The sequence below is a fragment of the Solanum dulcamara genome, chromosome 10, assembly GCF_947179165.1.
Source record: "Solanum dulcamara chromosome 10, daSolDulc1.2, whole genome shotgun sequence".
Lineage (NCBI taxonomy): Eukaryota > Viridiplantae > Streptophyta > Magnoliopsida > Solanales > Solanaceae > Solanum > Solanum dulcamara.
In genome coordinates, this window is record NC_077246.1 from 55532284 (window position 1) to 55544206 (window position 11923).

Below are 11923 nucleotides of genomic sequence, written 5' to 3' on the forward strand. Positions count from 1 at the left end.
CTTGTGGTACGAAATTTGGTTTCTACCTTCGTACCGATAAAAAATTGTCCGTCACAAACCATGGTCCTTCATGTAGGACTCTATTTATTTTTCAAGTTGATTAAATTTAACAATATAGAAATTCCACCCTAAGTCAATGTGAGTGAGTGGTTCCGATAGTTTTCACAAGTCTGTCGACTTGTTTTTCAAATAGTTATGTGGGACTTTCTTCCCAAGTATCCTTACTATGATTGAATTTTTCATGGTTGCTAAACTCTTTCTTTTTCATATTCAGATAGAAATATTGGATCTGATGAGTCAATGATATAATTGGCAAGATTTCCGCTTGAGAGATATATGCGGTTTAGCTCTTTGCCTTTATTCAACAGAATTTCCTTCAAGGATTATTCCTTTGTGAGATCTTCCTCATAGCATTTTCAGCATCCAGTGGTTCCGGTGGGTCGGGGGGCTTTAGGGATGGAATTGTTTTTCTCAGATGAGTGGACGGGACAGTTCTTATAGAGTTTAGAGCTTCTAGAGAGAAAATTGTCATCTTTTCATTTTGTTTTTTCTCCTCTTACTCATCCCTTACTTGCAGTCCATATATACAGTTACGAATTTGAGTATGAGGGTAGCCAACAAGTGAGACATTATGTAACTATTGATTCTAGGTGTGACCTATTTGCCTTTCACTAAAAAAAAAATAAGTCGAAAACCAACAAACGACCTCAAATTTTTTTCATGAAATCGATGGGCTCGATTACATCGAAAAATTATGGGTCAATTAAAGGAAATCGACTGACTCCATCGGTGTGTCAAAATCGTCGGACTCCCTTATTTTCTTCAATTAAACTCGAGGGACGTCCACCGATTTTCTTAAATTAAAAACAAATATAATTACGCCGTCAGTTTATCAAAAATATACAATAAAAAAAATAGCTCCTTAGAATTAAATCCAAGTGCAGACTACACATACTATTTGATGAAATAATTTGGTTGGTTTTAACTTATACACTTCAACTCCAGTTTTGCACTTTAAAATTCCTACAAAATCCCTCGATTTTCTTTATAAAATAAACGAGGGACTCCGTCAATTTTTCTTTTTAAAAAATATTTTTTTCTAAAAAGAAGATAATTTCCGTGCATTTTTGCCCAAAAAATAATAGATGATTTTTTGCCAACAAACGGACGTCAATTTTCTTTAAAAAGAAATAAATAAAAAAATACAATCGATTTTAACGTTTATTCATCCTCTTTTTTTATTTATTTATTATTAAAGACTTTAATGTTTATTCATCAGCTGTTGGCTCAAAGTCTTTCTTTCTATTTCTGTATTTCAATGTAAGATATTAATGTATTTTCTATTCTTAGAAACTCATGACTAGTTTGTACTGGTCGTGTATTTTGATACCTTTTTTGTTGTATCGGATTCATAAGATTCTGGTTAGTATGTTATTTCCCTTTAAGGGGATTGAATAATTGTCCTGGGTTGTATTTGTTATTCTCTAATTGTGGTTCGCTTGATACGGAATTGTTTGGTGCCAAGACAATTAATTTGGATAGTGATACGTTATATAAACAGAATATTGTTATGAAAAAAATAAAATATAATATAAAAAATTGATTCTAAAAAAAACTTTATTATTATTCCAAAATATTATTATAAACAATGATCGATATATACAGTGTTTGATTGTGTTTGTCCGAAAAGATACTAACATTATTTAGTTTATCGTGTTTCACTTGCTTTGCATGCCAATTACGAAAAGTAAGCAACACGGAATTCTCCAAATCTTATAATAAGATATGCTTTGTTGGAATTATGACACATCCACAGTAATTGAATTGTAGAGGATATGATTTATTATACCAGTTTGTTGAAAAATTATGTTATTTATATATGATTAAATTATTATATTTATATATATATATATATGATTAGGGGTGTACATGGACCGGGTTGGTTCGAATTTTTTACAAATCAAACCAAACCATTTGTGTCGGGTTATTAAATCTATAAATCAAACCAAATCAATTAAAGTCGAGTTTTTCGATATCAATTTTTCTCGGGTTTCTTGGATTTTTTTGGGTTTTTTCGGATTTTTTGGGTTTTTCATAGTATCTACTAAAAAGCACATAGCAATGCTTCTTAAAAAGAGTTTTAGTACAAAATATCAACATATAAAATAGATGCAGAACACTATTTGAAGTTTTAACTTTATAATATAACTTTATAAAATGAGCTTTTTTTGTATATTATTTAGATGAGCTTCTCAAGTCCAAATCTAAATTTAAGAAAGAAAACAAAAATTATGAAAAAAAATTAAAAAATATTTATAAATTACATTTTTCGGATTTTTCGGGTTTTTCGTAGTATCTACTAAAAAGCACAGAGCAATGCTTCTTAAAAAGAGTTCTAGTACAAAATATCAACATATAAGATGGATGCAGAACACTGTTTGAAGTTTTAACTTTATAATATAACTTTATAAGATGAGCTTTTTTTGTATATTATTTAGATGAGCTTCTCAAGTCCAAATCTAAATGTAAGAAAGAAAACAAAAATTATGAAAAAAATTTAAAAAATATTTATAAATTACATTTTAATAAATATTTTTATGTATAACATAGTTTAAAATTAGTATATCTATAATCGGATCGGTTTGGGTTCGGTTTGGGTTTTTTTAGTTAAAATCAAACCAATCCTATAATGGTCGGATTTTTTTTCCAAACACCAAATCAAGTCAAACCAAACCACTAGTCGGGTTTTTTTTCCGATTTGGTTCGGTTTGTCGGTTTGGTGCGGTTTATCGGTTTGCCCTGTACAGCCCTATATATGATAGATGTTGAACCTCCTTCAATTTATTCGTATGTTTACCTTTTCATATTTTGAATTCCTTAATAAAAATCCTAGCTCCGTCATTGATTTCAACAAAAGGATAATGTGAAATTACATTGTCAAGATTTTATCACACTCCAATAGCTATAGTTCTATTTTAATATTATTAAATATATATACAAAATGAAAACAATATTTCTACTTTGTTTAAAGAATATTTTACAAATTAATACTCTAACTTAAACAAATTATATATTCCTTCTTCAAAGGAGAAGATTTTCAATCTTACCTTACACCCATTATATAATGTCCTCTTGCGCACCATCATGTGACATGCCAAAATGCATAATATAAATAGAGCATATGAAAGAGGAAGCAAAATGTACAATTTCATTAGTAGTCAAAACACTCTTAGTAAAAATTAAATACATAAGATGGAGGTTAACAATAATAATGTTCCTAAATCAGCTCGTCGTTCTGTAGATTATCATCCAAGTGTTTGGGGTGACTATTTCCTAGCTTATGATTCTTCCTTTACGGTAATTAATTAACACATAATACATATTAATGTTAAGTTTTGTTTAATTACTTTTTCTGTGTATTCATAAAAAAAGACGTAGAAAATTATTATAATTATCTGCACTACGATTTTATGTTTTAACTACCTGACGTTAATTAATATTTTTAAATCAATGCATGTTTTTTTTCTTATCAATTTTATATAAGCTTGATTTTTTTTTCAACACCTCATTCAGAAGATATATTTATAGGATTTTTCATTCTTAATTTTGCCTACATTTTTTTTTAATTATTACAACACGTAGAGAATTAATTATTATAATTAACTGTGCTATGTTTTTTTTTTTTTTTAACTAGACGACGTGATAAGTTTTATAAATCAATGCATGCCTGTTATTATAAACTTTAAAAGCTTGATTGCTTATTTTTTTAAACACTTCATTCATAAGATGTGCTTCTTCTATCCCAATTTATATTACTCACATTTTTTAGTCGGTTTAAAAAGAATGACATGCTTCTTTGCAACAATTTAACTTTAAAATGTCCACTTTACTCTCTTAATGAAGTCACATAAACATTATGACTTATTTTAAACCACAAGTTCTAAAAGCAAAGACAATCAAATTTTAACTTTATGGGTTCTGAATTTTTACAACGGCGATTTCAAGTGTTAATACTGGGTACTAAATTTAATATTTGTACATATTTAATAAAATTCTTAATACAAATACACTATTGAGCAAAAGTTAATGGATTCGACCGAACCCGTACTAGGCTTCTAGCTCCGCCCCTTTTCGAAAGTCTTTTTTTCTTTCTCAAAATTCGTGTCAATTCACACTACATCATCTAAATTGGCACGGAAAGAATAAATATCTGCGTGTTTATAATTCGTTGTATTGACCGTCAGTGTACAAAACTTAAATTCTTATTCAATTACTACCATTGAAGGATATTGATCATGAAGAAGAAAAAGAAGTTGAACGACTTAAAGATGAAGTGAGGAAGATGTTAATAGAAGCTCATGTTACATCAACACGAAAACTATTAGAGCTGATTGACGACACCCAACGATTAGGAGTATCATATCATTTTGAAAAAGAAATTGAAGAATCACTTAAACACATCTACAACAATATGTGCTCATGTGGTGAATTTGATGACCATAATAATCTGGAGACTATTGCTCTTCGATTTCGATTACTAAGACAAGCTGGATATAATGTTTCATGCGGTTAGTAACTTCGTACTTCTTAGCTCTTGCTCTAAACATGTTTGACTAAGCTCAAATTCTCAAAATACTTTTCACATAACAAAATTCTCAACTTCCTTTTCATTGGTATCCATTATTCCTCTTTCCTTAACAATCATATACATCTAAATTTATAATTTTTGTAAATTATGAATTTGTTATTAGTATTTTTGCTTATTTACATAATCAATTTCAATACTTAAAACATATACTTTTCAGCACTTATAGCTTATCAACTATTTACCATCCATTAATCCAAACGGGCTCCATATCTAACATGTGGGAATTATGTAGATAACTTTGACTAAAAGTATTATTTTTTTTTCCTTTTGATTTTTCAATAGATGTCTTCAAAACATTTAAGGAAGATGAAGGGAATTTCAAGAAAGAATTGGTTAGTGATGTGAAAGGACTTTTGAGTTTATATGAAGCAGCACATCTTGGAATTGGGGGAGAAAATATTTTAGAGGAAGCATTATGTTTCACTAGCAAGTGCCTTAAATCTATGGTGCCTAAATTAAGTGGATTTCTTGTTACACATGTAATTCATGCCTTAAAGATGCCAATTCGTAGAACCTTAACAAGAGTAGCAGCAAGACAGTACATAAATATGTATCAAGACAATCCTGAACATAATAAAGTGCTATTACAATTTGCACGACTAGACTTCAACGTGTTGCAAAAGCTACATCAAAAAGAGCTAAGTGGTATTACAAGGTACATATGCAATTAAATGATATGTTTGAATAAAATATATACTATGAGTTTTTGAATTTTATTGTAATGAGTTCAGGTGGTGGAAAGGTTTGGATATTGAAAGAAACTTTCCATTTGCTCGAAATCGTCTGGTAGAAGCCTATATTTGGACGATAGGAGTGTACTTTGAGCCACAATATTGTAGGGCGCGAAGATTTACAACCCAAGTAATCTCCCTTGCGTCCATATTAGACGATTTGTATGATGTTTATGGAACACACGATGAACTTGAAATGTTCACGGATGCCATTCAAAGGTGAAATAATTTTAACACGTATATACTTTATACAATCGATGAGCCATATAGGAGTAAACATTGACTTGGTTCGAATTTTGTTACTAAACAGATGGGACATAAATACATCACAACAACTACCCCCATACCTAAAGCTCCTATACCAATATATTTTTGATACTTACGCTGAAATGGAAGAGTTGTTGTCAAAGGAAAACATATCCTACCGAGTTCACTATGCAAAAAATGAGGTAACAATAATACAGAAGGAGCAATCCATAAATATGTCTTTTAACTTGATCTCAACTAAAATTTATGTCCTCCAATTTTGGGTATGCCCAAGTCCGTATTTACATAAAATTGAACAAGTAGATACATGCATTCTAATAAAAAAAAAAATCGTTGATTATGATAGCTGAAGAAAGCGGTGAGAGGATATTATCAAGAGTTCAAGTGGTATCATGGTGGATATGTTCCAACATTTGAGGAGTATCTGAAAGTTGCACTGGTAACTGCATGTTATATGATGCTTTCCACAACTTCTTTGGTTGGTATGGGAGAAGAGTTAGTGAGTGAGGAGAACTTTAAGTGGATTACAAGTGAACCTTTAATGGTAAAAGCTTCTTCTATAGTAGGTCGATTGATGGATGACAGGATTGGACATAAGGTAAAACAATCCCATCCCTTGGCACATCCATGCTCCTGTTTTTGGCAATTTTAGGCTAACCTTGGACACGTTTAATTTTTTTGTTTTATTTTCCTTTTTAATCCGTTTGCAAAAAGAATGTCTCTTTCTTTTTTTGACAACTCTTTAGTTCTAACTTTTCACATGACATGTTTAACACCACATGATTAAAACACATTTTGGCACACTCACTACAACAAAAATAACTTTTAGCTGCAATAAATATACATATAACAAAGAATTCTAAATCTTTTATCGGCATTAGTTAATTGTCATTAGATCTAATGTCACTATAGGCTTTAGTGACATTTACAAAAAGTGCTAAAATATAATTGTCAATAGTAATATTTGTTAAAAAATGACAAAAGTCTCACATTGGTAGTTAATGAGATGGGTGAACACCTTATAAAGCTTGGATAATTCTCCTCTCTTTCAGGGCCGTCTCGACCAAAAGGTCACTAAAGCAATCGCTTGGGCCCCCCAATTTTTTCTAAAGATGTATTTTATATATATAGTTAAAAAATATTTATCATGTACTATTAAATTTGTAAAGAACTTTTTGGGTAGAAAATATAATAATTTTTACCTTATTTAATGTGGAGATCATTGTAATAATTGAGAAATGGAATAATTTTTTAAATAATTGTAGTATCCGTTTTTACGTGGCTACCTATTTTATTGTCTCATTAATTATATTCTGATTATTAACATGATTCCACATTATTATTTCTATATTTACCTTTCTTATCCTTCCTTTTCTTTTATCTTAGCTCCCGCCCTTTTTGCTCCCTTGAAGACTCGAACTCACAACTTTAGGGTTGGAAGTGATGGATGCTTATCATCCCGAGCAATTTTCTTATTATTTAACATTCTGAAGTCTCTCAAAGGTTAAACCTTTTGCATTATGGAAAATCTATTGTTGCCTGGTTTCAAAAATACCAAATTTGCTTTTTAATGTCTTCTTCAAATTTCAAGCATTGCAACAAGTTATTATTATATCAAAGTAACACAACACTATTTCAATATCATTATATCAATTTATCAGATTTAGTGCAATTCTATTTCGATATAGCTATATCAATTTATTAAATTCTTAAGCTAGATTTTGTTGTTTTAACTTTATATTATATTTTTTTCATTGACAATTTGCATTGTTTACCTTCTTACTTCATAAATCTATATACATCCTACCTTCCGCAGACCTCACTTGTAGGATTACACGGGGTATGTTATTGTCATTCAATTTATGTATATCACGTAAAAAAAATTAGGGCCTCTTGATGAACTTTGACTTTAGGCTCCCAATCTTGTTGAGACTACCCTGCTTCCTTTGAGCTAGCTTTTGGAGTGTGAGTTACGCTCAATACCTAATTTTATATGGTATCAGAGCAAGATCCATCTCACCCAATATTGAACCCTCGAAATTAAAAACTTCCCACGCACCATATGCTAAGCACTGGGCATAAGGTGGGGCTGTCAAAGTATGACAAAAGTCTCACACTGATGGTTAATGAGATGGGTGAAGTCCTTATAAGGCTTGAATAATCCTACTCCCTCTGAGCTAACTGTTTTTATTGAGGGAGGGGGAGAAGGGGGTGAGTTAGACTCAAGACCTAATTTTACAATATTGCCTCTAAAAACACATATTTAGCAGCAACTAAGTTATTGCTGTCAAAGATCATTTTTTGTGCAGTGACTCTACATATCTTTAATTTAAGATCATAATTTTGAAAAGTCATTTTTTCTACTTTCTTAGATTCCGTCAATCAGACAAACAAATTGAAATTAAAAAAAAATATTATTGTTTATTTCTTTCTTAACTAATTGGAATTTGTATGTTTAGTTTGAACAACAGAGGGGACATGTAGCATCAGCAATTGAAAGCTATGTAAAGGAATTTGGTTGTTCAAATCAAGAGGCTTATGTGAAGCTTGAGAAACTTGTAGTCAATGCATGGCAAGACTTAAATAAAGATTCCCTTCATCCAACGCCTGCGCCAATGACTATCCTCATGCGAGTGCTCAATCTTTCCCGCGCCATCAATCTCTTTTACAAGGATGAAGATATATATACAAACTCCAAAACCAAGCTAAAGGATATCATTAATAAAGTATTAGTCCAACAATTCAAAGTATAATTTTCAAATATATATGTGTGTGTGTTTTCGTGTTGTATTATCGTATAAAAGTACAATAATGTTTTGATTATATATGTACGGATGTAACGTTTCAGTTTTTATTTCTATGAAAGAAATAAGAAAGTTTAATTTACTCTTTTTACCATGAGATTTAGCTCCTTGGAATGAACGTGTATATGGAGTTGTATAGTACATTATTTTATGAAATAATGTTAATATTACTAAAACAAAGCTTTGAGTAAATAAATACACATATATGAAAGAATAAGCACAAATTTCTGTGAATGATTAACGTGGATCGTCGTATGATAAATTAAGATGACAACATAGTTAAAGGTAATCAAACCTATCCTAACTCTAACGCTAACTCTAATTCTCGTTAGAAGAGGAATATAAATACGATAGAACTATCTTATACATTTAATTATCTTAATAACTAGAATTGTGTCCCGGTTGTAGGACTAATATGCAACTCTATGCTTATATATATACCAACATAGCAACAACTTGTATTCATTATCAAAATATTAGAAAATATCAAGAACTACTCATTCCAATACTTATTTTATGGTATCGAAGCTTTGGCTCAATTAAAATCAAACGATCCTCAAGTCCTTGTTTTCCTCTCAAAATAACAATATCCGCCTCCTCTAGAACACCCTAACACCAACCTCTCTTCATCAACTTGTCGCAATTTTCCCCATCAAGTTGAAACCATCCAACTACTTAGTTTGGAGGACAATTAAGAAGACTTTAGCTCTGCTAGAGATCTGGTTCTAAAAACTCTACCATAGAGGAGAATTATGATTCAACCAATAGATCCTCTCCACATGCATTAATGTGAGTCCATTGAAAATCAACTTATGTGACAATCCATGCTACTCTCATACATCATGACTTAAGTGGAAATCATTCTACTCTCCAATGATCATGCAAGCAATGATAACTGACGCTTCATCCACAGAGGCACAACTTGCAAATCTAGCAAAGTTTGGTTGAAGGATTGACAAAGCATGTATACCACCAAGAGTTTCGAATTGATAAGTTGATGGATAGGATGAAGGGTATCTTAGATGGAGAATCCAGTCATGCTTTGTAAAGGTATTGAAGTCCAAGAGATCAAAAATCCTGTGAAACAAGCACGGCATGTTAAGGTGATGCCAGTTTCTTTCGAAGGAATGATCCCACTCGATCATTTGAAAGAATTCACCGAAGTGACCATCAAAGATAAGTATGAAGTCTACACCAAGTCTTCTCATATGTATGTCAAGCCGTACAGTACAAGGATTAATAGCTTCAGCCTTCAAAATACTTGCTGGTTATCAATCTCCTAAATTTCAACAGTTTGAGGAAAACAAAAATCCGAAGCAACATATTGCACACTTTGTGGAAACATGTAATAATTTTGGAACCCATGGAGACTACATTGTCAAAAAATTCATCCACTTTCTAAAAGGAAATGCCTTTGATTGGTATACAGACCTTGAACCTAATTCTATCGATAGTTGGGAACAACTAAAGCATGAGTTTCATAATCGCTTCTATAGTATAAGGCTCACAGTGAGCATGGTAGAACTCACAAATACTCGCCAAATAAAGGATGAATTGATTATAGACTTCATAAATCGATGGAGAAATGCTAGTCTAAAAAAGCAAAGATAGACTTAGTAAAGTCTCTGTAATAGAAATGTGTATCCAAAGAATGCACCGAGAGATTCTTTACATCTTATAAGGAATAAAGCCAAAGTCCTTTGAAGATCTTTCTACTCACGCTCACGACATGGAGCTGAGCATGTACTCTACCTGAAAAGATATGAAGTTTGTCCATGATCCTCGCAAAGAAAAGGGCAAGCAGGAACCCAAGAGATGGAGAAAACTTGTGGCCAGAAATGAAAACAAAGAATCCATAAATGTCAATGTGTCGCCTATAAGCGTCAATGTGTCACATGTGAAGTTTACTACAAAGGAAAGCAAGAAGCAAAGTATCAAGGCATCTTTTCAAGAGCGTCAGAATCAAAAGTCGACCTTGAGGGAGGCAAGAAAAGGAATACACATTCCTGGATTATGACGTTTTTGAATTTTTTTATGATTTGCTCAAACTAAAACTCATTGAGTTGCTAGAGATAAAGAGATTAGATGAAGCTGGAAAAACTAATGATCCAAATTATTGCAAGTATCATAGACTTATAACTCACCCTCTTGAAAAATATTTTGTTTTCAAAGGATAGAGTTATGTGATCTGCTAATGAAAAGAAGATTGTCTTTGATGATGAAAAACCAAGTTCTAACCAAATCTCTATCACATTTGGATCGTTTGATCCTATCCAAATGTATACCTCTAATGAGCATGAAGAAGAGTCGCTGGAGCAAGACGAATCACAAGTTGATGGAGATAGTGATGAAGGTTAGATTCTTGTGACTAGGTAGAGATGCAAGAGGAATAGTTTACAAAAATAATCATATGAGTAACCAATTAAAAGGAGGATGGTGAGAAGATCCAAGAAGCATAAATCAATCAAGCGTCCAAAAAAGATAGAAGTGCATTACCACCAGAAACCTTGACTTCCTCTGACTTTAGGAGAATTCTTACCAATTTGGTTCTGCACAAAGTCTACTCAAGACAATGTTAAGGTGTCATATTTCAATGTTGACAAAGAAGAAACAATGAGAGAAACCTCACCAAAGGTATCTCCTATTGAGGAAAAAAAAAGCAACAAGAGAAATCTCATCAATGGTGTCTCCTTCACTTTCTGAAAATCCTATTGAACCTTTTCCGCAAGAAGTACATGCATATGATACAATAATCACATTTATAGATAATGATTCTTTTTTGGTGAAACACTAGACAATCGTTCTTTGTATATGGTGGGTCATGTGCTAGAGAAGAAGATAAACAGAATCTTGATAGATGAAGTATCTAGAGTTAATATTCTGCCCATCCACATATTGAAGAAACTTGGAATCTCGATCAAAGAACTTAGTGAAAGTCATTTGTTGATACAAAGATTCAATTAAGGGGGTCAGAGGTCCATAGTCTCTATCAAATTATAAATCCACATGGAAGATTTGCAATCAAGTGCATGGATGTATGTGATTGATGCGAAGATTTCATACAATATATTGCTTGGAAGGCCATGGGTACACGAGAACAAAATTGTCTTATTTTTTTACTATCAATGTTTGAAGTATCTTGAAGACGGAATTGAAAGAAAAATAGTCGTTGATGATAGTCCTTTCACTAAAGTAGAGTTACGCTTTGGAGATATAAAAATCTATTTGAAGAGTTATATTGTGAAAGAGGCAAAATTTGATGACATCAGATCAATCAAGTCTGATAAGCTTGCAAGCACAAGAGCTAGTATGACTGTCGAAAAAGTCAAGGTTGATATTAAGGAGTCTATTCTATTCTAAATGAAGGAAAGATCATGTCCTTGAAAAAGAATTTATTTCTATACTCCATTTACGTTTTGAAGGTGAATAAAGAAGAAGGTCAATCATCTTACATCCAAGAAAATGTACTTAAA

At 31.7% G+C, this 11923-nt stretch overlaps 1 protein-coding gene across 1 annotated transcript; it reads left to right on the forward strand.

The window, feature by feature from the left end:
* Positions 1 to 3201: 3201 nt before the first annotated feature.
* Positions 3202 to 8541, forward strand: LOC129871595 ((-)-germacrene D synthase-like). The gene is made up of 7 exons (XM_055946550.1): positions 3202 to 3357; positions 4286 to 4568; positions 4931 to 5303; positions 5380 to 5598; positions 5690 to 5828; positions 5993 to 6244; positions 8106 to 8541. The coding sequence occupies exons 1-7, from the start codon at positions 3253 to 3255 to the stop codon at positions 8397 to 8399; spliced, it is 1665 nt and encodes a 554-aa protein (XP_055802525.1). The 5' UTR covers positions 3202 to 3252; the 3' UTR covers positions 8400 to 8541.
* The last annotated feature ends 3382 nt before the right edge of the window (positions 8542 to 11923 follow it).